Source organism: Lemur catta, chromosome 2, assembly GCF_020740605.2.
Source record: "Lemur catta isolate mLemCat1 chromosome 2, mLemCat1.pri, whole genome shotgun sequence".
Taxonomy (NCBI): Eukaryota; Metazoa; Chordata; class Mammalia; order Primates; family Lemuridae; genus Lemur; species Lemur catta.
This window is the reverse complement of record NC_059129.1, coordinates 52099307-52126454: the sequence shown is the minus strand read 5'-3', so window position 1 is coordinate 52126454 and position 27148 is coordinate 52099307. Positions and strand designations below refer to the sequence as shown.

At 49.4% G+C, this 27148-nt stretch overlaps 4 protein-coding genes across 6 annotated transcripts in view; 3 read left to right on the top strand and 1 right to left on the bottom strand.

Moving 5' to 3' along the window:
* Window positions 1–11031, top strand: part of XPO5 (exportin 5) — a 46805-nt gene extending 35774 nt beyond the window's left edge. For both annotated transcript variants that reach the window (XM_045542031.1, XM_045542032.1), the window contains 12 exons: window positions 1892–1992; window positions 3667–3763; window positions 4860–4996; window positions 6247–6344; window positions 6922–6968; window positions 7400–7497; window positions 8176–8238; window positions 9031–9113; window positions 9955–10062; window positions 10200–10337; window positions 10550–10714; window positions 10873–11031. In XM_045542031.1, the coding sequence (XP_045397987.1) occupies window positions 1892–1992; window positions 3667–3763; window positions 4860–4996; window positions 6247–6344; window positions 6922–6968; window positions 7400–7497; window positions 8176–8238; window positions 9031–9113; window positions 9955–10062; window positions 10200–10337; window positions 10550–10714; window positions 10873–11010 (1273 nt within the window). In that variant the 3' untranslated portion in view covers window positions 11011–11031. The remainder of the gene's footprint in view (window positions 1–1891; window positions 1993–3666; window positions 3764–4859; window positions 4997–6246; window positions 6345–6921; window positions 6969–7399; window positions 7498–8175; window positions 8239–9030; window positions 9114–9954; window positions 10063–10199; window positions 10338–10549; window positions 10715–10872) is intronic.
* Window positions 11032–13340: 2309 nt separating this feature from the next.
* On the bottom strand, window positions 13341–19950 carry POLR1C (RNA polymerase I and III subunit C). The gene is made up of 9 exons (XM_045542028.1): window positions 17558–19950; window positions 17371–17442; window positions 15404–15511; window positions 15033–15165; window positions 14669–14788; window positions 14427–14579; window positions 14112–14261; window positions 13872–13988; window positions 13341–13709 (listed from the first exon to the last, which is right to left on the bottom strand). The coding sequence occupies exons 1-9, from the start codon at window positions 17624–17626 to the stop codon at window positions 13591–13593; spliced, it is 1041 nt and encodes a 346-aa protein (XP_045397984.1). The 5' UTR covers window positions 17627–19950; the 3' UTR covers window positions 13341–13590.
* On the top strand, window positions 17746–22241 carry YIPF3 (Yip1 domain family member 3). The gene is made up of 9 exons (XM_045542026.1): window positions 17746–18016; window positions 18661–18858; window positions 19046–19152; window positions 20440–20485; window positions 20620–20712; window positions 20871–21002; window positions 21201–21314; window positions 21512–21635; window positions 21761–22241. The coding sequence occupies exons 1-9, from the start codon at window positions 17936–17938 to the stop codon at window positions 21907–21909; spliced, it is 1044 nt and encodes a 347-aa protein (XP_045397982.1). The 5' UTR covers window positions 17746–17935; the 3' UTR covers window positions 21910–22241.
* A 1499-nt stretch (window positions 22242–23740) lies between these two features.
* On the top strand, window positions 23741–27101 carry LRRC73 (leucine rich repeat containing 73). Of its 2 annotated transcripts, none has more exons than XM_045542029.1 (6): window positions 23741–24501; window positions 25108–25268; window positions 25614–25736; window positions 26135–26235; window positions 26384–26606; window positions 26758–27101. In XM_045542029.1, the coding sequence occupies exons 1-6, from the start codon at window positions 24230–24232 to the stop codon at window positions 26826–26828; spliced, it is 951 nt and encodes a 316-aa protein (XP_045397985.1). In that variant the 5' UTR covers window positions 23741–24229; the 3' UTR covers window positions 26829–27101. The 2 variants fall into 2 exon arrangements, with proteins under 2 accessions (XP_045397985.1, XP_045397986.1); XM_045542030.1 differs by lacking the exon at window positions 23741–24501 and adding an exon at window positions 24788–24806.
* Window positions 27102–27148: the final 47 nt, after the last annotated feature.

The following is a 27148-nucleotide window of genomic DNA, read 5'->3' as shown; positions in this document are numbered from 1 at the left end:
TTATTTATTTATTTATTTTTGAGACAGAGTCTCACTCTGTTCCCCGGGCTAGAGTGCCGTGGCATCAACCTAGCTCACAGCAACCTCAAACTCCTGGGCTTAAGCGATCCTCCTGCCTCAGCCTCCCAAGTAGCTGGCACTACAGGCATGTGCCACCATGCCTGGCTAATTTATATATATATATATACTTTTTTTTTTTTTTTTTTTTTTTAGCTGTCCATATAATTTCTTTCTATTTTTAGTAGAGACGAGGTCTCATTCTTGCTCAGGCTGGTCTCGAACTCCTGAGCTCAAACAATCCGCCCGCCTCGGCCTCCCAGAGTGTTAGGATTACAGGCGTGAGCCACCTCGCCCGGCCTTGACTCAGGATTAAAACAAGATTTATACAGTGTTTGATTGAGGTGTCTCTTAAGTCTCTAAACTTATAAATTCCCTACCCTCTTTTCACTTTATTTGTTGAAAAACCTGAGTTTGTACTTGCAGAGTTTCCCCTGGTTAAATTTTGCTTATTGCATCTCTATAGTAGTATTGTTTGACATAGTCTACTTTCCTTTATATGTCTCATAAGTAAATAATTAGGTCTGGAGGAGGGGTTGGCAATCTGCAGCCCAAGAACCAAATTCCTAGGCCTCCACATTTTGTAAGTAAATTTTTCTTGGAACACACCATACCTATTCATTTACTTGTTGTCTATGGCTGCTATTGACTTTCAGTGGCAGATTTGAGTAGTCAAGGTCAGAGACATTATGGCTGGTCAAGCTTAAAATATTTACTGTACAACCCCTGGTCTAAAAATTGATCTGATACCAGTTCAGTTTTTTAGCAGAAATCCTTCATAGGTGATGATGGTTCAACACAATAGTAAAAGTGCCTAGAAAAACTCCCAGGTATGTGTGATAGATCAATTTATGACAGAAGTAATACAATTCAGTGAGGAAAAGATAAGCTATTCAATGCATGGTGCAAGGACAGTTGGCTTTCTGTGGGGAAAAACGTTTAGATTCCTATCTGTCATCACACACAAAAATAAAAACCCCAAAAGTAAAACTTCTAGACCATATTTACAGCATTAGGCTAGTGAATGACTTCTTAAACAAGACATAAAAAGAACCATGGAGATTTAAACATAATCTAAAAGATCTATTCAGTCTGCAATCTTAAAAGTATTTAACCTTGCTAGTTAGTGTCTGTTAGCTAGTGTCTGTTTTAAAAAGAAACACAGGTAGTTCTGCACTCACTCTGGCTATCAGTTGTTCAGTGGAGCCATTGCTATGAGCAGGAGTGAGTGCTGTGGACAGCAGTAGATCAGGTCCACAGCCCCTTGCCCTTAGGCAGACAAAGCCTGTAACGGCTCAGGTAAGTCATTTTGGTGGGAAGTAGGCAGGCAGGTTGAGAATTATGTTCCTTCAGAAGGCTGAAACAGCTGTTGCAAGGTCCATGCCCTTGGAATGGAGACAAAATGTTTAAAAATGAGGCATATTACCACCTGCTCTGTGTCCCTACCTGTGAGTCCACAGTGTCACTAACATTTCATCCTATATCACTGGTAGTCAGAAAGCTCCTGTGTGGGCCAAGGCATTATCTCAGCTCTAAAGAATTCTGCCATCTAGCTGCAGGCCCTGATAGTGTCCTGCTATTGCAGGATTTATTTCTTGTATTGATTCATCTTAGGTGTTATATACCATATATCTGTACTTAATAGCTTCAAGTCTGTTCCCTTCTCCGGGGAACATTTCAGATACTTATACCTTCTTTTCTTTCTCCTGCCAGGAGTAGTGTTGATGGGCAGATCTGTGTGGAAGTGTAGTATCACTGAATTATAAGGTGAAACCCACTCTTTGCTTCTGCAACAGACTAGGAGAAGTTCACATATCATCCTTGTCTCTTTCAGAACTCACAATACTTTATACGCACCAGAAATGCTAGGCAAAATGGCAGAGCCTTTCACGAAAGCTCTGGATATGCTTGAAGCAGAAAAATCTGCTATATTAGGTAAGGCATCTAACCCTTTCTTCTCTAAGTTCACCTTATGTCTGATGGGCTGCTTGCAGCCTCAGTGTACCTTGTGCCTCTTCCCCATCTAGCACTACCTTGACCACCTATTTGTTGAAAAATGCATTTGTGGAGTTACTACAGGCTCTACAGGAGCAAATGTGCATACCTTATTACCTTAGAAGGTCTTCAGAGGTGGTTTCTTCCCCCTTCCCACACCCTGTTAACCTCTCCCTTAGTTTAGGTAGCGGGTGGTGGTGGGTGTGAGAGCCATTAGATTATAAATACATCATGGCTTTTAACCTGAAGGATATTGGTATACTTGTCTGCCTTTTTAAAAGTTTTTAAATGATTCAATTTTATGCCATGTTTCCCAATTGTTACCTTGATTAGAATGTTGCTTTAACTCATTTCCCATTGAAAATAAGCATGAAAATAACTATGCAGTCATAATTGTGATATTTGCTATGAAGGAAAGTGGCAGGGCTCTGTGAGAGTGTTTATTGGAAGACCTAACCCAGTCTCAGAGAGAAATCAGAAGCTTGCCTCCCAATGAAGACTAGAAGAATGAGTAGGAACTAGCTAGGCTAGGGAGCAAGAAGAGATGCTGGACATTCTGGACAGACAGAATGGCAGGTACAGGATCATGAGGCAGGCAGGAAAGAGCTCATGGTATGTCCAAGAAATAAAGAGGGACGACTCATGTGGCTGGAACACAGAGAGCCAGGCTGGGAGTGTGGTTAGAAGTTAGAGCTTAGGGACATCAGAGTTGTTTAACTCGTGCCCTGAAGCTCCAGGCTGGCTCACCATCACAGTCCCCACAGTGTCTGTCTGTTCCCTCTGCCTAGGCCTGGCTATGGCCAAGCAATCCAGTGAGCATTCCTCAGCTGTGAAGTTAACCAAAGCACAGGTGTTAATCTGCCTTTCTGCCAAATGTCTGCCTGTCTCAGCCTAGATGGTCCTGGGTCTTTTCCTTTGGCACCATCCACGTAAGGTCTGCGTTGCAGACACCCGTTTGTCTATTGCCATTAATATAAAAAGTTAATGTGGCTTCACCACACACCCCATTCCATTATTCAGATTAAGCCAGGAACTTCTGCTATAGAAGTAAGCGGCCAACTAGACGTACTAGAATGGACAAACAGTTCCCTCTGGCAGCTTCTGACAGTAAGACTTGGAATATAAAACCTCTAATTATACTTAAAGGTATAGATTTTTTAAGGCAGTTGTTAATACTGAGGTAAGTGGGTTTTATTTTATCTGCTATACATCTTGGGCATTTATGTAAGATTTTGTGTGAAAAAGAGGTTCACGTGACTTAAGTTGGGAAAGGTCATCCCCAGAGCTTAATGGAGAGATCCTTTTGAATTGTCACTGTTTATTTTAGTACCTGTCCTGTCTGGAAAAACCCAGCCAAAAGTTGGAGTACTCAGGTTCAGCCTGAAGTCCTGCGTTTTTAAGTAGCTTTCAGTTTTCCCTACTGAGAGAGTGTAACAAGTCACCTTTAGGAAAGCCCTTAGAGCCTCCAACTGGTAGAAGACGTGGCCAGTTGTTTTGCAATTAAAGCACACACACATACACACCTTTGACCCCAAACCACGTCTGCTGTGGAATATGGCTAGTTGAGACTCCTGACAGTGGAGCAGCATGTTCCTGACTCGTATTTCTCTGTAGGATTACCTCAGCCTCTCTTGGAACTCAATGATGCTCCTGTCTACAAAACAGTCTTGGAAAGAATGCAGCGTTTTTTCTCCACCCTCTATGAAAACTGGTAAGGAACCAATGCTGCCTCTTCATGCTTCCTTTGTAAATATGGACTGTATAGGAATGGCCAGGGGTTGGACTTTCGATCTAGAATTCTAGTGTGCAGGTGAGGCAAGAATTTGACAGGAAATGAATGATTCTATCATTCAAATCAAAATGAACAGCATGCTTTCCTGCATTTGGTTTTTTATAATGGTCTATGAGCCTCACAGTCCTACCCATGACTTGATGTTTCATGCCTAACTTGTCTGTTTCTAGTGCATAAAATGATGAGACCCAAGTAGAAGATGAGTTGTAAGGATGCATTTGCTCAGACTCCTCAATACTTGCAGCCTACTTCTCCTGGGATTGTGGGAGGCGCTGGCCAGGATTTTATCTTCAGGTCCTGGTTGTGCGATGGGGAGGTAACTGGCCCTAGTGCATAACACCCAGGGCTTTGGCCTTACTAACCCAGTGCTCTGATCAGCCAAACTAATGAGATCCTCCATCGTTAAGTCCACATTACATAAAAATGAAAGCTACTATTGATCTTGACTACCAACATCTATCTTTAAAAAGATGCTGTATCTGCTATCAAGTTTTGGGCCAGGCGCAGTGGCTCACGCCTATAATCCTACCACTTTGGGAGGCCAAGGTGGGAGGATCACCTGAGGCCAGGAGTTCAAGACCAGCCTGAGCAAGAGTGAGACCCTATCTCCACAAAAAAAATAGAAAAATTATCTGGGTGTGGTGGTGTGTGCCTGTAGTCCCAGCTACTCGGGAAGCTACGGCAGGAGCATCGCTTGAGCCCAGGAGTTTGAGGTTGCAGTGAACTATGATGACAGCACTGCACTCTACTCTGGGCGACAGAGCAAGAGCTTGTCTCTGACAACAACAACAACAACAAAAAAAAAAAGTTATAGAGTGAGTGGGTGAGAAGTATTTTATTTTCAGTTTTGATAAAAGATTAAGTCCACATCTTAAAAGTTTTTTTAAGGAGTAAATACAATTGCTTTTCTAACTGAAAAATTTTATTGTAGACTAGAAATGAAATTCTTGGGGTAGTCAGGGCTGGCAATAACAAATGTTGGATGATGTTACCAATGATTTTTTTTCCCTTACAGTTTTCATATCCTAGGGAAGGCAGGCCCTTCCATGCAGCAAGACTTCTATACCGTGGAGGACCTTGCTACCCAGCTGCTCAGCTCAGCCTTCATCAACTTGAACAATATTCCTGACTACCGACTCAGACCCATGCTTCATATCCTTTCAAAAGCCGCTAGATAGCCAAGTGTGATGGTGTGTGCCTATAATCCCAGCTACTCAGGAGGCAGAAGTGGAAGGATCACTTGAGCCCAGGAGTTTGAGACCAGCCTGGGCAATGTAGCGAGGCCACATCTCATATTTTATTTTTTGGTTGACAATGTTTGGCTGAAAAAAAAAAGACTTTTTTTTTTTTTTTTTTTTTTTTTTTTGAGACAGGGTCTCTCTCTCTCTCTCTCTCTCTCTGTCCCCGGGCTAGAGTGCAGTGTCATCATCATAGCTCACTGAAACATCAAACTCCTGGCCTCAAGTGATCCTTCTGGCCTCAAGTGATCCTTCTACCTCAGCCTAATGAGTAGCTTAGGACTATAGGCACACGCCACCATGCTAATTTTTCTATTTTTTGTAGAGACGGGGTCTTGCTCTTGCTCAGGCTGGTCTTGAACTCCTCCTGGCTTCAAGCGATCTTCCCGCCTCAGCCTCCCAAAGTGCCAGGGTTACAGGCATGAACCACTGTGCCCAGCCAAACAAATTTTTAATTAAAAAAAAGAATCCCTACATAACCCAAAAGGTCAGAAAATTTGAGACGGGAACTAGAGGGAGGCAGACCTGCAAGGAAGAAATGAGATTATGTATCTAAGTGAATGATAATATCATTAAAAAGATAGGAAGATTGAAATAAATAGCAAGAAAAACACGAAGACAGTCCAGGGGGGTCTTAAAAGCTCTTTTTGCTTCTGTAAGTTTTTCCTTAGGGGTAAATCTTTACCTTCCTACTTCTTGGAAATATGAAAGATAAGGCTTTTATCCCTTTTATATATTTTGTCAGGTGCCTCCTTTTAGAAGAAATACTTTTGTACTTCATTCTCATTCTGACCCTTTCTTAAGGTTTTTGTGAGTCTCCTTCTTCCCTGAAGTTATAAGGAGAATGCTGAAGGAGAGTTTATTACAAGGGTGTCCTACTTCCTATTTTTTTTCCTCCCTACTTCTGAGGCAACCCAGTGACCGTAAATGTGCAGCCTGGTAGAAAGGACAGTTAAACTAAAAATGTAATGGAATAGGGTATCGATGTGGCTTAGGATTTTAGGAAAAGAACGTGAAGATTTTTCCCTATTAACACAGGATGTTCTTGGCCTCTTGCAAGTCTTTTAGGGGTTGACTCTGCCCAGGGGTTGACTCTGCCCCACACCACCTGGCAGGTGAGGGGTATGTGCTCATGTGCTAAAACTACTTAACTTGCCGCAGCACGGGTCTTTGTGAAGCCTCTGGTGCTCTTCTGTCCCCCAGAGCACTATGAAGCCCTGGTATCTCCCATCCTTGGACCTCTTTTCACCTACCTCCACATGGTAAGAGATAGGTCAGGAAAGGGGAATGAAGAGTACTCTTGGGATGGGGGGCCATTTTTGAGCCTTGCAAGCCAGGAAGTATTTTCCCCTAGTCCTGCCAGGCTGGCTGCTCTGAGCTCCCACTCCAGCAGACTGTCATTGCTGCAGTGGATTTGAGCAGTCCCCAGAGAACTAAACTGATTTGATTGCCATGAAGCACCTTTAGGTGCAGATTCTGCTTTTAACCTCTGTTAACTGAGGACAGGTGATCAGGGGAATGCTTCCCCTGGGTCTGCTTCCTTGACTCTGGAATTAAGCAGAGGGACCAACTGGATAGAGAACAGATGTGTGTAGATACCCAGGAATTCTAAAAATGAGGTTAATCCTTTCCAAGCAAAGGTGTTTGATATGCTGCCCTCATCATGGATGTGGGAGAGGTTATAGAAACCATATCTGGCTTTTAGACGTGTGGGGTCTACTGAGGCTACTATCGCTGTTACCTGGAATGATCCTTGGCTAATCATGAAGTGGACCTTAGATGTCCTGTGTTCCAGTCTTCTCCCCAACTTTAGCATTTATTTCCTTTGTGTTTTCACAGAGGCTTTCCCAGAAATGGCAACTCATCAACCAGAGGAGCCTGCTGTGGTAAGGAATATCCACTCTCCTTGGTGCACGAGCTGGTAGCAGGCCTGGGGTGGGGAAGGGAAGGGAGAAGGGATTCTGTTGTCCCAAGACTAGAATGGCAGTGGGTTATAGTCATTCTCAGTCTAGGTGGTAGATGGCTTGTTTGGACAGGCTGGGACCGTAGGCAGCCTCTGAAATCAAGCTTTCATAGGGGGTACCATTACTTTATCTTAGGATTTTGAGATCGAGCTGGACAACTTTGACTCTATCCAACTGAACAGAGTCACTAGTAATAATGCCCTTCAGTGGGTCATTGCTGTCTATTCCCAACTTTTGCATGGAACACAGACCCAGAGAAGAAAGTTGGCACACAGGGTCTGGTTAGGGTCACTGCTTTCCTTGTCCTTCCCTTTCTGCACTCCCATGGAACCTGGTCCCCTGGTGTTCTGCAGTGGAGAAGATGAGACTACAGATGAAAATCCAGAGTCTCAAGAGATGCTGGAGGAACAACTGGTGAGGATGTTAACCCGAGAAGTCATGGACCTAATCAGTAAGTGCCATGTGGGAACCAGGGGTAGTATAGAAGAGTGTTCCTGGTAAAAGAGCTGATCATTCAGCCAACCCCATGAAGGTTAGATTGATGCAGAGATTCATGTTTGCAGCAATACTGACAGATTGATAAGAAATAACTAGGCAGAAGCTAGGTAATCTTTCAGTCAACCTAAGGACATTTTATGGATTGTGAGCTTTTACCAAGGCCAGAACATGAAGAAATGGTCTAAAATAGCAGGAGGAATTTAGATTCATGTTAGGAATAACTTCCTAGTTTTGTCAAAATAGGGAAAATTTAAATTTGTGGACATAGAGGTGGTTAATTTTCTTTTTTGTTTTTGGAAATGTTGAAGGAAATGGTACTGGGTCATTTCATTTGTTTGAGACCCAAAGTAGACCAAGGGTGTATCAGGCATCCATTCTAGTCACTTACTCTCAGAGAATTCTGTAATTTCTCTCCAGTTAATTGTATTTGAAGAAAGACCAAAACACAGTTTGGTCAATGTCATCAAAATGCCTCTATTTCTTTTAGTGAAGCAGATTTTTGTGCCTTGGACAGTACACCTTCCCCTCCTCCCACCTGGCCAGAGATGGTTTGGGATGAGTCCACCTGAGGTGGCTGTCATGGTAGTATATAACCCTTCCTTCACCCAGTAACCCTGGTTTCTTGCTTCAGCGGTTTGCTGTGTTTCAAAGAGAGGTGCTGAGCACAGTACTGCTCCCCCTGCAGATGGAGATGGTAAGTGAGCCTGTTGCCTGGCCCTTGGAGGTCTACCCTTAGGCTCCTAAATATTATTCCTTCTGAACCAGGTCAGTTGCTATAGAAACAGTTTGCCTAGTAGTCTGGTGTTGATGAGATGTCCTCCATCCAGGTCTTACCTGTGCTGGCCTTCTTGCTGTGTTCCTCCATCATACTCCTACCTCAGAGCCTCTGCACTTGCTGTTTCCTCTATCTACAATGATTCTCTCCCAACTATATACATGTCCTGTTCCCATGCTTCATTCAGGTCTCTGCTCAGGTGTCACCTCCTACAAGGTCTTCCATGACCAAGTTATCAAAAATAGCAACTCCAGCTACTCTCTATATATTCTTCCTCCGCTTTATTTTTTGTCATAGCACTTATCACTTTCTGACATTATGTTTTTATTTATGTATTCATTACCTATTTCCCTCTTAGAATGTAAGCTCCCATCGGGGAATGGGCTCATATCCCCCGTTACTAAATCAGTGCCTGCTGCAGTGGGTGCTCACTTACTTGTTCAGTGGTGAAAGAGCCTCAGCATTTGCAGCTTTTGAAGTTACTGCCCAGCAGCTCCCTTGTTTCCCACACGTGTGGCTAGATGCAGCTCTAGCAGATCTGCCATGGGCATGGGCTGTACGTCCTTTTGTGAGCAGGGAGAATGTCCTGACTGATTCAGGCATCAGTCAGCCTAGGATATTCGACTTTGCTGTGCTCTTTAGACTTGTGTCAGAATAGGATATTCTCCGTTCTGAAAGGATGGAGTTTAACGTTCTGCTCTCTACTTACAGATGAAGAGATGATGGCCACAGAGGTAACCCCCTCAGCCATGGCAGAGCTTACAGATCTGGGCAAATGTCTGATGAAACATGAGGTGGGTGTAGGGGGCAAGTGACGCCTTTTCTCCTTGCCCAGCTGGGGAACCAGCTTCCACTTTTCTCACTCTAGGATATCATCAAAAGAGTTTTTGAGGGCCGGGTGTGGTGGCTCATGCCTGTAATCCTAGCACTCTGGGGGGCCGAGGCATGTGGATCGCTCAAGGTCAGGAGTTCGAGACCAGCCTCAGCAAGAGTGAGACCCCGTCTCTACTAAAACAGATAGAAAGAAATTATCTGGCCAACTAAAAAATATATATAGAAAAAAAAAAATTAGCCGGGCATGGTGGTACATGTCTGTAGTCCCAGCTACTCGGGAGGCTGAGGCAGGAGGATTGCTTGAGCCCAGGAGTTTGAGGTTGCTGTGAGCTAGGCTGACGCCACGGCACTCACTCTAGCCCAGGCAACAGAGCAAGACTCTGTCTCAAAAAAAAAAAAAAAAAGAGTTTTTGAAATACTCCTTTATGTAAGTTCCTGGTTCCTAAAGCCCCCAGGAAAAAAAACAAGGAAAAAAAGGAGCAAAGCCATGGTGTCTCCCATGCCAGCATGGGCATAGGCTCTCAGAGAAACACACGGGCGCACTGATGCAAATCCCGGTGTTAGCACCTCCCTGAGGCCTGAGCTTTGTCTCTGGTCTACACATAGGTTTTCTCTTATATATTGTTTTCTTCTTTTTGACTTCCTGATAAGCAAAAACAAGAAGTAAACTCACTTCTTTTCAGTAGCTGCTTTTATCATTTTCTTGCTTACCTATTATAATTCCAGCTCCTTATGTATAAGAATAGTTGGAGAAAATTGTGTTTGTTTTCCCATTGTAATCCTTCACCTTTTCCTGTTTAGGATGTTTGCACAGCGCTATTAATTACAGCCTTCAATTCCTTGGCCTGGAAGGATACTCTGTCCTGTCAGAGGACAACCACACAGCTCTGCTGGCCTCTCCTCAAACAAGTATGGCTATTCACCCCTTCTCCCCGCCCCTCATGGAAGGTTTGGGTCATGCAGATTAACTGAATCATTTGGAAGAATTGGGGTGCTGGGGCCTTCAGAGAGGCCCCCTTTGGCCCTGAGCACAGTTGTCTCCCCAGGTGCTGTCAGGGACACTGCTCGCAGATGCGGTTACGTGGCTTTTCACCAGTGTGCTGAAAGGCTTACAGACGCACGGGCAGCACGACGGGTGCATGGCTTCTCTGGTCCACCTGGCTTTCCAGATCTATGAGGCACTGGTGAGTGGGGACAGCATGGGGGCAGGATGGCTGCGGCTTTAGTGTGCATCGCTTGCTCCCAGTCTCTTGGGCCTTATCCTAGATGTAGGCATCTGCCCAATTTGCTAGTGCTGCCCCTGAGAGGTGGGTGGGGTGTGGCAGGGAATAGGGAGGGTGAAGAGAGGATGGCAGTTTCCAAACCTACATCAACTAAGTTTATCCTCACTTATCAGCGCCCTAGGTACCTGGAGATAAGAGCCGTTATGGAGCAAATTCCTGAAATACAAAAAGACTCTCTGGACCAGTTTGACTGCAAGCTTTTGAACCCCTCCCAGCAGAAAGTGGCTGACAAACGCCGGAAGGACCAATTCAAACGCCTCATTGCTGGTTGCATTGGGGTAGGTCAAGCACTTTCACTAGTACTCCTAACCCCTTCTTAGCCCATGTGTTTGGGCAAACCAGAAACCAGCTGTAGTTAACAGAGCATTATGGTGGAATGATCTTTAACCCACTACTCAAGGTCCAGCATTAGTTCTTTCTCATTTGTTTTCTACAGAAACCCTTGGGAGAGCAGTTCCGAAAAGAAGTTCACATTAAGAATCTTCCATCACTTTTCAAAAAAACAAAGCCAATGCTGGAGACAGAGGTGCTGGACAACGACGGGGGCAGCCTGGCCACCATCTTTGAACCCTGAATCAAGTTTTTGGGCATCCTTCCTCGGCCTTTATTGTCATCTCTTCTTCCCCTCCATAGCTAATCTCTAGGCCCTTCTCACACTGCCACCTCACTTCCCACCATTGTCAGCCTGGAGAGATCCAGGTCTGGAGCTGCAGAGAATGGGCCTGTGCAGGGCCAGAAGTAATAATACTAAAGTATCAAGAGAGGGAGTTAGGGCTTACACCATTCTGTCTTCATGTCCCAAGTAGTTCCCAGTCTACCTGGAGATTTGGCTTTTCCAAAAAAAGCTACAGTAGAGCAACCCTTCTCCCCAAGCCCTCCCACCTCCATGCAGCCACACACCTGTGCAGAATGGTAACTAGGGGTGCTGTGCCCAACACTGCAACAACTGGGCTTGTGGCAAGGTCTCAGCCTCCACTTACTTGTGCCAGACTTCATCCTGAACCACTGCAAGTCTCACTGAGCCCCCTTGCTGCAGAGCTAACAGGGAACCATCCCCACTCCCCAGGGGCAAATTTGGCCAGTTCCCTCAACTTTGGGGCAAGAATCTGGTCACCTGATGGGATCCATGGTACGGGCTACTGCTAAACTCTGGGCACGGTATCAAGTGTAGAATCTCCAGGGACCAGGGCTGGGCAGTCTTTAGTGCTAACATCCCCCTTAGAGCTCACACATCTTATCCTTCCATCAATGACCCCTCTCTGATTTGCCCCACCTTGGGGTGCACTCAGGCACAAGAGCCACAGTACCCTATCTAGTGTCATATGACAGCATTGTCATCAAAGAATAATCCAGACCAGCTAGGCTGTATCTGTGACAAGTAGCTAGCAAAGCCACTGGTCTCTTCCTAGGACTATCTGAGTCCAGGTGCCTTCCAAAATGGGCCCTGGTTACTTTTCTCAAGGGCCATTTCCAAAAGAAAAGAAAATATGCTTTCCCATCATAACGTGTACTGAGTCCATTCTAGAGGTCACTGGAAGGCCCTGTAAGCAGAGAGGACATGGATATTGGGACCTAGCCCTGAGATCATTACTGGTGGCTATAAGACAGGATTAATCCATACAGAGACCACACAGCATATGTCCATGTACTCTGCACAGACACGTCTGTCATCCCTCTGATGCACTGACGAGAGGGTTTCAGTGAGAGCCAGAGTGGACTGAAGCTATAACTTTTAGCTGGTGCAGGCCACAGGCAGGGTAAGGCTCGAAGGAAGCAAAGCTGGGGAAGCACACCTTAGGAGTCTCGTGTTGCAGCTCTGCTACCCAGACTTGCCCCTGCTCTCTTCCTGTGTGGTGCTTTGGGTTTCTGTAGATTGTGAAAGCGATCTCAAAGAGTGTTTCCCTCCAAACTTGATAGCTGCCTACTCTTCTCTCTGGTTGGGGCTGTGGAGGGTATAGTTATATTTATTGTGTTGTAATATTTTTAACATCCTGTGACTTCATGCTAGATATTTTCTATTGTTTATAGAAACTTTTTGTAGAAACATTAACTCTAAAGCACATCTGCATGTCAGTAAAAATCTCAATTTCATACACAAAGGATCCCATCTGCCTTTTTCAAATCAGTCTTGAAAGCAGGAACATACTCAAGAATTACTTCCTCAAGAGCATCCTAAGGGGCCTAGACAGGAGGAACTGTGACTGATGGACCTCATCTGTCAAGCTCCCTGAAATAGTATGCCAGTTAGATTTCTATGCCTGACCCCCTAGACTAGGTACCCCATGCCATTCTCAGTGTCTTGCGTATGTGGCTGCTGGGCCTGATTTCCATGGAATGTGCAAAGGGAATTGCTGCTGTTCTTTGCAAAGCTGTCAATAGCAACATGAACTTCCCTGGTAATCCAGGAGATGGGCAAAGTGGCACATTCACTCTGGCACCTTGGATGTTTTTTTAGGGTTTGCTATGTCCCCAGAAACCACCTCAATTTGGCATTCCTCAGGAGATTTTTTTAGCTTGGCCCTAACCGGCAGTGACATCTGAGGCAAGGTCTCACTCCATCACCTGCCCAGGCTACAGTGCAGTGGTGTAATCACAGCTCATTGCAACCGTGAACTCGTGGGCTCAAGTGATCCTCCTGCCTCAGACTACCCAGTAGCTGGGTCTATAGGTGTGCATCACCATACCCGGCTGATTTTTTTGACTTTTATAGAGATAGTGTCTTGCTCTTGCTCAGGCTTGTCTCAATCTCCTGGCCTCAAGTGATCCTCCTGCCTCGGCCTCCCAAAGTGCTAGGATTACAGGCTCGCGTCACCACGCCAGGCCTGAGCCCAGTGTTCTTAACTGCTAAATGCCAAACTGGTTCTGAAGTGAGGCCCCCTATTTTTAGACCAAAACTCAAGTCTCTGAAAAAAAAATTAGGATGTGAATTTATTTATTTACATCAAAGGCCTTACAAAAAGGCATAAGAGTCATTTTTAGGCACATTTAACAAAATGTATTGATTCAAAATAAAATTGGAATTGTCCCAGGAAACTCAGGACCACTAGTCACAATGGGTTCTCTATAGCAGTCCTATAGGGCAGACCAGAACCCAAAGCTTCAGCATGGCTCGGGAGCATCCAAGCCCAGCCATCAAATAACTCCAGTGCAAACCTCAGTCCATCTGAACTGCTTCTAGTTCATCCAAGAACCGTCGGCACTTCCCCATCAGTATTTTGATGGCTTCGCAAACCAGCACGTCTGGTGGCAACACACCCGTTGACTCAACAGAGACTGGGGATCAAGGAGACATTTTTAGCCTAGGCAGGGCTTACACTGAAAAGGCTTCTGTTATAAATGACCCCTATATTCCACATGTGGACTCTGAGAGAAAGCCACAGCACCACAGAGCACCTACCCACCCCCTCACCCCCGACTCTGCCACTTCATACTCACAGATATAATGATCCCGAACCCGGGCAAGCTGTACAACCTTCTTTAGCTTCTCATTCCGGAAAATTTCCCTGCTAAAGGTATCTAGCCGGGGATTAGCAATTCTGGCCACCTTTTTACCTAACGAAAACAAATTATGTCATACTTGGTTTTTTTGGAGCTCAGAGTTTTTATATATTCTCTGTCATCTTCAAAGAAAATATACTTTAGAACCTGACCTGAACAATATCCCAAATACCATACCTTGGATTTCTTGCACCTCAATAACACCAGGTGAGAAGCACCGGCTTAACTCCTCAGCTGCTTCCCCTTCCACAGGCTTAAGCAGGGTGATGTCTGGCAGAAGCCTGTAACTGGCTGTTGCCACTGGTGAAAACTTGGCGTGATCTTTGCCTGGAGGGAAAAGGGCTATCAGCCTGTAGGAAACCCTTCACTTCCTAAGCCACTAACAGCAAAAGCACAAGCCTGATGGTTTTCTGCCTGTCAACTGAGTTCTCTAGTCACACCTTACCCACTGCAGTCTACCTCCCTGCCCAGGGCAGGCCACAGGGTTCTCACCAATGCCCTTGACACAGTGCATGAGCAGGTCAATCTCCTGGCCAGGCCGCAGCTGAGCAATGAGGATATCATCGTGCACTGGTCGGATAGTGCCCTCTGGGAAGAGGTCAGCCTGGTTCCCCAGGGGGACCCATGTCATGTGCCTGGTGTACACTGGAGGAAAAACATGTCAGAGGACCTCCATCTATAACACTAGCACCCACCAGTAGGTTGGCCCTCTTCCTCATCCTACCACTACTCACCTTTGTGGTTCACATAAAGTTCATTGGGGTCAGAGGAATCTTTAGCAGCGTGGGGGTTCCGAGTACACCTGACTTGCAGACGAAACTGCAAAGTATCTATCTCTGTGCCTTCTTCATCTCCTGCACAAATGGAGGAACCTCTTAAAACGAGTGAACATTTGTGCACCGGGCACGATGCTGAATGCTTTACATACATTTTTCATTTAATCCTCTTGACAAACTTCGTAAGGCAAGGATTAATGTTCTTACAGATGAAAACACTGATGTACCAAAAGATGAGTAACTTGCCTAAGGACACAGTCAATCCAGGATTTGAACCCAGGCAGTCCATTTCCTTCAAAATTTCATTTTCTTAGACCCTCACCTTGGTTCCGATATTCAAATAGACGGGGATCAGCGTGAATGGGAATGAGCCCCAGGCGGTGAGCAAGGATCTCATCCTGGACGATGGATGTGTTGTTGTATACCAGGACCTTCTCCACAGCCATAGTTGGCACCTGCCCAAGGAAAAAGAATCACCCATCTACAAAAACTCAGTAGGTTCCCCACCAACCTCCCAAGATAGGGCAATTATCTCTTTTTAGAATGTTTAATGAAAAGTTTACAAAAGAATGAGGTGGTGACATGATCAGCAAAATTCCAGGAAAAATAAGGAAGGACAGCCTGGGACACTTAATTCTACAAGTGAGGCAGTTTCCCACACAACTCCAGCCTTGCCACCATGCCTGCCAATACCTCAGCTAATAGAATCCTCCGGAAAGCATTGGCAATGGCTGCATCGATTCCCACCATGTCAAACTCTAATGAGTTTTCATCCATGTGTACTACATCCACACGAAAATTCTAGAAAGACAAGAAAAACATCAAGTAAAGACTAATCTCTGTGACAAATATCTCTTCACACTTCCCCACTGGTTATTTCCCTAAACTATTAGCATAATCTCACCCAGAAACCTCCCTTTGCCCAGAAGTCCCTCTATTAGATGTTTGTTTTCCCACAGTGATTTCTTTAGTTTATTGAAAAATCTCCATTTTTGCCTTCCATTCATTAAAACTCTATGCAATATGGCTTCTAACCATCCACAGAAGCTATTCTATAAAGAACAAACTTCCATACTGCCTAGTCCAGTTGACAATACTCGATCTTTGTCTTACTAAACTTCTCTGTTATACTTGGCATTGTTGATAAAAATTCCTCCTTTTCAAGCTATTCCCTTGCTTTCTTAGCACCAGTCTTCTCTGATGATTCCTCCACATCTTCTACCCACCCCCTAATTATTATTCGCCAGGTTCTTGTCTCTCTCCCAGGTGAGTTCAACCACACTCATGGTTTTAGCAACTACCTGTACTGACAAATTCCAAAATTTTATCTCACTTCTGATCTCATTTCAAATATAATTAACTAGTCTGCTAGATCTCTCCACATGCAGGAAACTGAATGTATCATCATTCCTGTTCCCCAGACCCATTTCTCCTTATCAGTGAATGACACCACCATCCATCAAAGCAGTTTCCCAAGCCAAAAGGTCATTTTACACTCTCCCCCACAGCCATTATCAAAGCAATCACAAATTTACCTTCTATTACTCTTTTGCTCTATTTCTACCATTATAGTCTTAGTTCATGCCTCAGACCTTATACAAGGCATGAACTTATAAGGTCACTTATACAATCTAACAGATCTACCTGCCTGATATGATCCTCCTCAAATACTCTCTCCCAACCATCAAGGTTGAAAATCTGATCGGATCTGCTTAAGAGCTCTTCAGTTTCCTTGGGATTTTGCTGTTGTTGAGACAGTCTCACTCTGCGCCCTGAGTAGAGTGCAGTGGCGTCATTGTAGCTCACTGCAATCTTCAACTCCTGGCTCTAAGCCATCCTTCTGCCTCAGCCTCCCGGGTAGCTGGGACTGCAGGGTTTGCCACAATGCCCCGCTGGTTTTTTCTTTTTAGTAGATACTGGGTCTCACTCTTGCTCAGGCTAGTTAGGCTCAAACTCTGAAGTGCAAGCAATTCTCTCGCCTCAGCCTCCCACAGTGCCTAGGATAACAGGTGTGAGCCACTGCCCCGGCCTGTTTAAAACGCTTCAAAAGCTCTCTATTACCTGCAGTGCCCAAAACCCACTCCAATCTTGCCTACCACTAGTGCCGACCAACTTAACATGCTTGCAGTGCGGATATTCTCAGAGCACGCTTCACACAAGTCTTTATAATTAAGCTGTTCTTAGTCCCTCCTCACCATTCACTGTTGTTCAAGGCTCAATTCGGATGTCATCTCCTTATGAAACATTACATACACATCTCTCTGCCCTACTTCCTAGTCTTAGCGTGATGCCCCCCATGCCAGCCCCCGCCGTCCTTATCGCCATCAACCACCTTTACTACATTATATGGGAATACTTGTTTATGCACAGTTTTCCTCAACAACAAGACCGAACATATTTTTTTTCTTTTAATAAAGGAGAAGTTAGAAAGGCAAGCAGACAAGTAGGTACCAGTCCACCCCCACCCTCCCCGCTCCCCGCAAGACTGAACATCTTGTTCGCAGAACAGGTCAGAAATCGTGTCTAACTTGGCCTAGCACATTGCTCAATGAACTTTTTACGAACGGAGGGAACCCCAAGAGCAGATTCTGAGTCCCACGCTGCTCAGATCACACGGTCTGGCCCTCATACCCTCTCTGGACACCTCCAGCCCCACCCACCTTCTCGAAGCGGTCCTGGTCCCAGGCATCATCATAACCGGAATAGTTACCAGGAAAGTCAGTGGTATGAACCTAGAGCAGAGAAACGAGTCTGTCCACGAAGCAGCAGCAAGCCCAAAACAGTCTCCATTCATATCCCAACCCATCCTCTCACTCCCCTTGAGCTCAAGGTCACAGTCTTACTTACATTGCGAACTCCGAATTCCCCTAGAACCACGCGATTCCGCATCTCCGCCACCGCCTGAGCTGCCGCCATCTTCAACTTGCCCACGAGACCAGGGCCTCAAACTGGCGCGTGCGTTCTAGCAGCCTTCCTCCGTCTCTACGGCAACGCACCGCCTCCTGTGATCTTAAATATCGCGGGGCTTTGCCCCGCCTCCGTCACGTCCCCAGCTTCCGGAAGTTGGTTTGGGCCAAACATCCGGGTTTCTCTTTTTTTAATGTTCCGGCTGGTGCCACCTCTCTTTCTTCACCTGGGACGTCTCCCTCCCTGAGGCCCACATTTCATCCACTTCTTTGAGCGCGGGGCTAGCGCGGGCTTTAGCGACGGGAGCCCTCGAGGGACATGGCAACTACGGCTGCGCCGACCGGCGCCGCCCGAAACGGGGCTGGTCCGGAATGGGGAGGGTTCGAAGAAAACATCCAGGTAATAGCCCCACGGCTCCGGATGCCAGCAACCCCAAGGCCGGCGGCCGTCTTGAAGTGTCGTGGGGCTTCTCCCTCGGGGCTTGGAAATCTGCTTAATTTGCAACATTCTTTCATTCCTTTGGGTCATCGTGCACACGAAAGTCAGGGGGATTAGTGCTGACCTGAAAGAGCCAGACTAGTACTTCAGCCTGAGTGTCTGGGTTTCTTGGCCCCTCCCGAGGCGTTAGGGAGAGCGTGCTCTTGCTTTCCGAACAAGTTAGGAGGTTGATCGGGGTCAGGCATGGTGAGACACGGGCTGGGATTCACTTGCACTTGCTAATGTATGCTGTGCAGATAGTTTTTGGGGGGGCTTGGGAAAGAAAGGAAAGGGGCACTTTTGCAGCCTTTTGAGGCTTTGATAGGGAAAGTAGAAGAAAGACAAGAATGGAAGACTAGTAGGTTTCCAAGGCTAGAAGACAGCCAAAGCTAGCAACTGAGGGTTCTGGGAACAAATGAAGGATAATGGAGTGGCATGATCTGTAGTGATTCCAAGCCATATCCTCAGCAGTGGAAGAACAAAGCCCCAAACCCTGGGAAGAGCAGAGGAGGACTTAACGGATGGAACAGAAAGGTCCTGCACTCTAGGAGCCATTGTCTTCACAGGGTGGGGGCTCAGCTGTGATTGACATGGAGAACATGGATGATACCTCGGGCTCCAGCTTTGAGGATATGGGTGAGTTGCATCAGCGCCTGCGGGAGGAAGAAGTAGACGCTGATGCAGCGGCTGCTGAAGAAGAAGATGGGGAGTTCCTGGGCATGAAGGGCTTTAAGGGACAGCTGAGCCGGCAGGTGGCTGACCAGGTAAGCAAGATTGAATCCCCAGCAGATGGAAAAGTAATCCTAGGCATGTCCCATGTTATGGAGTTGGTGTTGGTGATGTTCACCCCACATTGTCCAGTTAGAACCATGTAGAAATCCAACAGAAAATAGGCAACAGGGTCTAGAGCCAAGAGTCGTGCAATACCCATCCCCATCTTCCTTACTTCAGATGTGGCAGGCAGGGAAGAGACAAGCTTCCAGGGCCTTCAGCTTGTACGCCAACATCGACATCCTGAGACCCTACTTTGATGTGGAACCTGCCCAGGTGCGAAGCAGGTGAGGATCCTTCTCCTGAAGAAGTTTCCCTCCTAACACCTAGTCCTTCCTCCAAACTACACCCAGATTTCAAGCTTTGGGCTCTGTTGGACTCCCCTTCTTCATGATTTTATCACCCCTCATCACAGCACCTGTCACTGAATACAAATGGCGATAACACATCGCCTTGCTCCTCTTTTCCTTCAAAACTTAGCTCAAATGTCACTTCCTTTGTTCCATATCCCTTTTACCCCATTCCCAGTTTGTTCTTTCCTGGTGCTCCTACAGAACTCTGCACTTTCCTCTAATAGATAGCACTTCAGCAGTGCTATACCTCCTTATTCCTGGATCTGTCCCCCCAGAGGCCAACAGCTCCTCAAAAGCAGGTTCTATTATTTATTTTTTCATTCCCAGCACCAGAACAGTGTGAACCAGAGTATCAGGCCATAGTTGTTGAGTGACTTTTCAAGAACTGGATTTAATTCTGGCTTGGTTTTTTGTTCATCCCTTAATCAATGCTTATCAAATACCCAGGACTACTCATCAAGTGTTTATCAAGCATTTGTTCTTTGCCAGGCCCTGTGCCATTTGTGTCTAATTAGTGGTGAAGGTGAATGGGAGTCTTGCCCTTGGGTACAGTTACGATATAGTACTCGTATGCTATGATGGGGCACACAGGAAGGACACTTGAACCACAGTAAGTTGGTGGGTGGGACAGGACAGGTTTCCCAGAGGAAGTAAAATCTAGCTAAAATCCAAGGAGCTAACCACTTAAGAGAGCGGCTAAGTAACTGAATTTTCATATTACTTCAAATATCTTTTTCAAGAAAATGCTCAGTGGTGCCTGGAGGAACAGTTAAGCGGGAAGAGGCAGGAGATAAATTCACTAGTTCCCTCAGTAACACCTTCTGAACCTTTCCCAGGGTTTCCCCATCACAGCCCTGAATTCCGGGTACTCTCTGCTGAGGTTTGCCTGTCTTTTAAAGGGGAGTGGATCAAATAGGTAAATGGTCAGGCCCTCTCCCAAGGCCCAGCCTGACTCTCTGAGTTCTCGCTCCATATAGGTGTTGCTTCAGACAGCTCAGTTTCAGAGGGTTGTCTTTCCTGCAAGTAATTTTAGGGGTAAGGAAGGTATTTCCTCATTCCCTATCTGTCTTTACTACCCTTTTCTCCCGCTATCATCCAGCATGTCCCCTGGGCCAGGCCCCATTCCCTAGAGTTAGAGAGATGAGTAAGATTCAGGCCTTGCCCTCTAGTACCTTGTAGCCTAGTGTGGCCTCTGCTCTCATCTCTCCTCTCCTCTCCCAGGCTCCTGGAGTCCATGATCCCTATCAAGATGGTCAACTTCCCCCAGGTGAATAGGAGGTGGTATGGCTGGAGCTGGGGGAGGCACCAGGGCAGAGGGTGGGGCCACCAGGCACAGCCTGGGAAGGCATAGACAGAAGAGCCATTGTACCCTCCAGCCTGAATGAGTTGGTATATTGACAGAAAATCGCAGGTGAACTCTACGGACCTCTCATGCTGGTCTTCACCCTGGTTGCCATCCTCCTCCATGGGATGAAGACATCTGACACCATTATTGTAAGCAGGACAGAGGACTTTGGGGGGTGGCTGAACTAGGTCGAAAGCTGCCCAAGGACATGGTGGTGGAGTGAAGCAGGAGCAGCCTCTGGGGAAAGCCCTGGATGAGGCTGAGATCACAGGCCTCCCAGGACTAAGTCAGAGCCTTCACCCCACAGCGGGAGGGCACCCTGATGGGCACAGCCATTGGCACCTGCTTCGGCTACTGGCTGGGCGTCTCGTCCTTCATTTACTTCCTCGCCTACCTGTGCAACGCCCAGATCACCATGCTCCAGATGTTGGCACTGCTGGTAAGGAGCCAGGCACGGTAGTAGGCAAGAGTGATCTTAAATAGAGAAGCCAGTCCTTGGGCTTCCTCTGTCCTAGGGCCCCAGAGCCTGGTATGGGAGGAGCAGGCCAGTGGACCATTTATTCCCAGGGTCCCCATGGGGGGCCAGAGGCCAGCCCAGAGCCTGAGTGATTTTCCTCTCCACCATCCTCCTTCCCAGGGCTATGGCCTCTTTGGGCACTGCATTGTCCTGTTCATCACCTATAACATCCACCTCCATGCCCTCTTCTACCTCTTCTGGCTGCTGGTGGGTGGGCTGTCCACCCTGCGCATGGTAAGCTGGACAAGAGGTTTCCAGGGGTGGGCTGTCCTCCCAGGGAATTGGGGAAGACAGCCTGGAGCTGTCCACCCCCCAAAGGGCTCTAGATGGGAGGGAAGGGCCCAAAGATGGTTCTGTCCTGGGTGGGAGTGTCTTCTCTCCACTTCTCACTTTGGAACCAGGGCCTCTGAGCTGTATTCCTGTGGCCCTAGGTGGCAGTGTTGGTGTCTCGGACCGTGGGCCCCACACAGCGGCTGCTCCTCTGTGGCACCCTGGCAGCCCTGCACATGCTTTTCCTGCTCTATCTGCATTTTGCCTACCACAAGGTGGTAGAGGGTAAGTGGCAGGAAGGCTGAGTTGGGGAGAGGGAGAGAACAGCTGCCTAGGGCAGGGGGCTGGATGAGATGGCTTGTGGGTCGGGCCCAGCCAACTCTTGCTCACCTCCATCTTCCTTCTTCCAGGGATCTTGGACACGCTGGAGGGCCCCAACATCCCACCCATACAGAGAGTCCCCAGAGACATCCCTGCCATGCTCCCTGCTGCTAGGCTTTCCTCCACCATGCTCAATGCCACAGCCAAGGCTGTTGCGGTGACCTTGCAGTCACACTGACACCATCTGAAATCCTTGGCCAGCCTGCTCTCCCCCAGCTGTGGAGTGGAGGAAGATTAAAGGACAGTACTGATGACATGTGTCTCTTTGATGGGGTCTGCAGCGGCCACTCAGCTGTAGCTGCTTAAGAACCTCCTTGATGTGTGTCGGGCCTTCTGAAGGGCACAAGGCCAGGAACTCCTGGCCAGGACTGCAAGGCTGTGCAGCCAGTGCAGAAAGTGGGTCAGCTCCTCTGAGGCCCCCTTACCCACCTACCCCTTCCTTCCTCTTTCTCTCCCACATTGTCTTGCTAAATACAGACATGTAATTAAAATGTTGATGGAAGTCTGGAACTGCAGCTACCGATCCAGTGGTCCTCCCTGTCACCCTCCTTCCTGTCCACTTTCCTGTTCTCTGTCAGCTTTGGTAATGTCACATATTCCCTTCTTTTTAGCCCCTCACTTAGGCAGGATGAAGATGGGACAGGCCAGACTACATAGAGGGCAGTGATTAAATGTGGAACCTGCCCCTGGGGGCAGGAGAACCTGACCCATGGAGGAGCAGGGAGGCCTCAAGCACAGGAGCCATAAGCCTGTTGGAACAGTGTACTCAGCTTGAGACTGGGCTCAGTTGCACTCCTGGGAAGCCAATGGAACAATGACAATTGGACAGAAACTTCCAGACTTAAACCCCATGTCGTTACAAGGACCTTCTGCACCTGGGCCGTGCGTGGTGGGGATAGTTTTCCTATGGGGCTCACATTTGAAGCCAAACAGCTTTGCCCTGGTTGTGCTGGGGCCAGGTCCCTTCAGTTTTTCTCTGCCCTTCCTCTTCAAGAGTGCTGTTTTCTCTTAAAAACAACCCTTACCCCCCCCCTTAATCTACTTCACTTACAAGTTAATTCAGGTGGTTAATAGAGGGATTTAGGGCCTTTGACCTCCCTTCACTACACTTGGTATATTTTTTTAATCCTCTCATTACCTTAGTAAATCTGGGTCAGCAACATCTGTCCCTTCTAATAAAGGGACTGACAGGTGCCATTCATTTGCAGTGTGCCCTGCAGGTGAGGCCAGCACCGCGCTAGCCAGTGGACAGAGTTCTAACAGCACTGCCTGTGCTGTGCAGTGTGCTCCCGCCGACGCTGTCCTCACCGGGCCCCCAGGCCACTGATCCTGGCACCCCTTTATATTGGCCACCCCAGCCTCGCTGGCACTGAACCATCTCAGGGCGTCAGCAGTGCCCTGCGCATCTGGGGAAGGGACAGCAGCAGGACCCTGCATCCACCTGGGGCTAACACGCCCTAGGGACCCCTTTGGGGTTCCCTTGTCCCTAGCCCCTCAGGCTGGCTTGACACAGCCGTCGCCCTTGGAGCACCCTGGTGAGGTCGCCATCTTAGCAGGGAGGGGGAGGGAGTCCTCGCGGGCCGGAATCCCCACGCACGCTGCACCTCGCGTCACGGGGGCGTGGCACGGATTACAGGGCCCTAGGGACTTCCAAACAGGAGGGGCAGTGCCTGGGAGCCCGGCGAAGGCGCTCAGGGTCTGGACCTTAGGAATGGGGAACGCCGGGAGAATGGGCAAAAGAACCGGTAACAGTGTCAAACGCCATCTCGGCGTGACGTGCTTCCACTCCCCCTATCACCCCTCCCCACCCCCCGCCCGTCCTAGGCCTCAGCCCTGCTACCTTCTCTCTGCCTGCTGCGTGGCCCCACACCCGGGGGCTGAATGTCCTCGGCTCCGAGCTCCTTGCCCGGAACCACCCCGTGTGCGCGAACCTCGTGGGCCAGCGTGGCCTAGGCCGGGCAGGGGGCGGGGCGCGCGGCGGTGACGCGGCCGTTGCCATGGGAACCCACCGCCGGCTCGGGCGCAGTAGCCGAAGCCAGTGCAGCAGCCCGCTTCGGGCTCTCCGGGCGAGCCGTGCGGCCAGGCCCCCTTAGCGGCAGAGGGAGCCGAGCGGGAGACAGGAAGGGGGCGGGTGCAGCCCCGGAGCAGGGACCGGTCCCGCGCGTCCTAAGCCGAAGACCCCGAGCAGCCGCCGGCGCCGCAACCGCGAGGAACAAGGACAAGCTCAGAGCAGCGCCGGCCCAACACCCAGATCGCGCGCCCAGCCCGCCTCCCGGACACGGACAGCGCAGTCCGCCGCCGCCCCAGCGCCGCTCGTCTCAGCCCGGCCCGCGACCTCTAAGCTCCGCACCCTGGGCCCGCCCCGGCGCCGCAGCCTCTGCCTCAGCCTCCGCCCCCACTCCGTCTGCGACCCCAGCGGGGACCCCGACCCCGGCCCTTCTTGAGGCCCCGCCAACCTCCGCCCCGGCCCCGGGCCCGGAGGCCCAGCCGTGGGCACGATGCTGCCCAGCTCCATCCAGATTTCGGGAGAACCGCTGTCAGGCGCCGAGGTGCGGGACATCTGCCGCGGCCTGCGAGACAACGCCGTGCGCCTGCTCTCGCTGCGCGGCTGCCGCCTCTGCGACCGCGACTTCGGCCGCATCTGCCGGGCCCTGGCCGGGGCCACGTCCCTGGCGCAGCTCAACCTTAACCTGGGCGTCGTGTCCAGCCCCAGCCGCATCAAGCAGCTGGCGGAGGCGCTGCGGACCAACCGCTCCATCCAGTCCCTCTTGTGAGTGCGCCCCCTCGCAAGGGGGTCCCGGGTGCTGCACACCTCCACGCAGTCCCCCTGCCACCTCCTCTTGGTCCACACACCGTCCGGTACTGTCTTTCCACCAGCCTACCTCCGCACGCCCTACACACACTCTTCATCCCTCGGCCGGTCTCCACAGCACCCTCCACACACGTGCCTCATCTCCAGACTTTCTGCGCGCGACCCCACCCCGCTTCCTGGCCTGGCACGGCGTGCCTCCCCGCCTAGTCACCCGCATTTACTTCGCTGGAGCAGCTCCTCGGTTCCCAAGAGGGAATACCCCTGTAGGTCTGTCCCTACGTTCTGCCCACGGAATTCCAGTCCACCCACACACCCATTATCTGCCCCTCCCTGTGCAATGTCCTGGATCTGAGTCCCTGCCCCAGAAAAGAAACCAAATTCCCCTTCTACCTGTATTCCCTTAGAATCTGGAATGTTCTTTCTCCCTTGCCATGCCTCTCAAGTGCTGTGACTGAGTGCCCTCCCCGCCCCTAGGACTTACATAAGTGAAGGTGCCCCTTCCCCTTCCCTGTATACATAGGAGTGATGACTGCAATAACTGTGCTCTCTTGCCTCACCCCCTAGCCTGCATGGGAGCCCCTTGACGGATGCGGGGCTGGCCTTGCTGAACCCAGCCCTGGCACTCCACCCTGCCCTTGTGGCTCTGGACCTGGGGGACTGCATGCTGGGTGACGAAGCCATCAACCTCATCTGTGGCCTCCTCCCCCCAGACGGGGCCAAGTCTGGTGAGCAGGGCCCTGCTGAGGGCATGGGCTGGTGTGGCCTTGATGAAAAGTTAAGCGCAGAGGGAAGGGGGCGTGGCCCAGAGCCGAGCGCTCTGAGGGTGTGGATGAGAATGTGTCTTACTCCTCTCAGAAAGGAGGATGGGTGGGCTGAGCAGGATGGAGACTCAGGAATCCAGGCTGGGGCAGGCAGGGGAGGCTTGAGTCCTTAGTGGCTCCAGAGCTCTGTGGTGGGGATGGAGTGACTCCCAACCACTAGGGACACACAGAGACAAAGGGACAGTGGGGAAGGGGCTCAAGGAGGGTCTAACCCTCCCCATTCTGGCTTCTCTCTATGATGCTGCCCAGGCTTGAAGGAGCTAACACTCAGTGCCAACCCTGGCATCACCCCTAAGGGCTGGAGCCGCCTTGCCATTGCTGTGGCCCACAGCTCCCAGGTCCGCGTCCTCAATCTGGACTACAACCCCCTGGGTGAGGCTCAAGAATGCCCCTTGGATTCTCACCGCCCCATGCTCTATCCAAGAGCCTGGGACCTTCAGTTGCCATGGTAACCTCCATTCTGGGGAAGGGAAGAGGAAGGAAAGCTCCTAGGGGGTCTAGGAGGTGGTAAAGGAGCCATCCTGTGTGAAGGACCAGATGACCAAAAGGTAGATGAAAGCACCAGTCATCACCCCTGGGCCTGACTTGCTTCATCCATTCACTCCCACCAATCACAATGCTCCACTCCTGGCCACCCACCAATTGTCAGTGTTTCCCCGCCGGGAGGTGGGATCTAAGGTTGTTAGGGTAAAGGGGAAGCTGTTCCGGAGGAAGGGTTAGCTGGCCTCTATGAACACAGGTGAATGTGTGCGTGCGTGCTCTCTCTCCAGGTGACCATGTGGCAGGGATGCTGGCTGTAGCTGTGGCCTCCAGCCGTACCTTAGAAGTCCTAGACTTGGAGGGCACAGGGCTCACCAACCAGTCAGCTCAGGTGAGAAGTCATCATGTTTGGGGACAAACCAGGGGATGGGGTGGAGGTTAACCTGTGTGTCTGTAGACATACCCAACGGGTGGCAGGTTGGGGTCTGAGACCCTGCTTTAATGGTGTTCGTCCTTTTCCATACTCTTTCCCACCCCAGACCCTGCTGGACATGGTAGAAAATTATCCCACAGCTTTGCGGAGCCTGGTGTTGGCTGAGAACAGCATTAGCCCAGAGCTGCAGCAGCAGATCTGTGACCTCCTCTCTGAGGGGGAAGAAGAGGAAGAGGTCACAGGAGGGGCTGGCGACACCCAGGAATGGGAGAGAGGCCGGGAGCCTGCTGCCCACCAGAGGGGCAGTACCTCCTGGATGTGCCCCAGCGGTAAGAACCCAAAGGGTTGATCACAGCCAGGTCTGGAAGAGGCTTGGGACAAGGGCGAGTGGGTGATGGAAACCTAGCCCATCTCTCACCTATTTGTGGTCCCCAGTGGAGGAATGAATGGTGGTCTGAACATCCCTCTGCCCTTCCACAGATCCCAGCTCTCAGATGGTGCTAATGACGTCAGGACTAGGGGACAGTCTGTTGGCTGAGACCGAGATGTGACTCTCCACTTGGGCTTCTGCACATCATTACATTTGTCTATGTCTCCAGCACCTCACCCCAGATATCAGGATCAGGGCCTGGGCCTTGGGAGGGAGTTGGGGGTGGGGGTTGCCTGGGGCTCTGGCAGCTCCTGGCAGCCTGATGGGAAAGAAGCTCTGGACGCTGTGACTGGGCAACAGCCTTGGGGGGCACTTGAACCCAGGGCAATGCCTCTGGACTTGTTGGCAGCTCTAGCTGCAACCCGCTGGCTCGGAAGAGATTTTATGAATTCCACAACCTGGTGTGTGGCTGTAGTCACTGGGGCTGGCAGTAGGGGAGGA

Bases quoted from the DNA above. Each gene is read 5' to 3' on its own strand.
- POLR1C (XM_045542028.1), bottom strand. From the start codon at position 17,626: ATGGCGGCAGCTCAGGCGGTGGCGGAGATGCGGAATCGCGTGGTTCTA. The intron at 15,512-17,370 runs GTGGGTGGGGCT...TTGTCTTTCTAG, and splicing joins ACCAGGACCGCTTCGAGAAG to AATTTTCGTGTGGATGTAGT. The intron at 13,710-13,871 runs GTGAGTATGAAG...CTTGATCCCCAG, and splicing joins GGTTCGGGATCATTATATCT to TCTCTGTTGAGTCAACGGGT.
- YIPF3 (XM_045542026.1), top strand. From the start codon at position 17,936: ATGGCAACTACGGCTGCGCCGACCGGCGCCGCCCGAAACGGGGCTGGT. The intron at 19,153-20,439 runs GTGAGGATCCTT...CTCCTCTCCCAG, and splicing joins CCTGCCCAGGTGCGAAGCAG to GCTCCTGGAGTCCATGATCC. The intron at 20,713-20,870 runs GTAAGCAGGACA...TTCACCCCACAG, and splicing joins AGACATCTGACACCATTATT to CGGGAGGGCACCCTGATGGG.
- LRRC73 (XM_045542029.1), top strand. From the start codon at position 24,230: ATGCTGCCCAGCTCCATCCAGATTTCGGGAGAACCGCTGTCAGGCGCC. The intron at 24,502-25,107 runs GTGAGTGCGCCC...CTCACCCCCTAG, and splicing joins CGCTCCATCCAGTCCCTCTT to CCTGCATGGGAGCCCCTTGA. The intron at 26,607-26,757 runs GTAAGAACCCAA...GCCCTTCCACAG, and splicing joins CTCCTGGATGTGCCCCAGCG to ATCCCAGCTCTCAGATGGTG.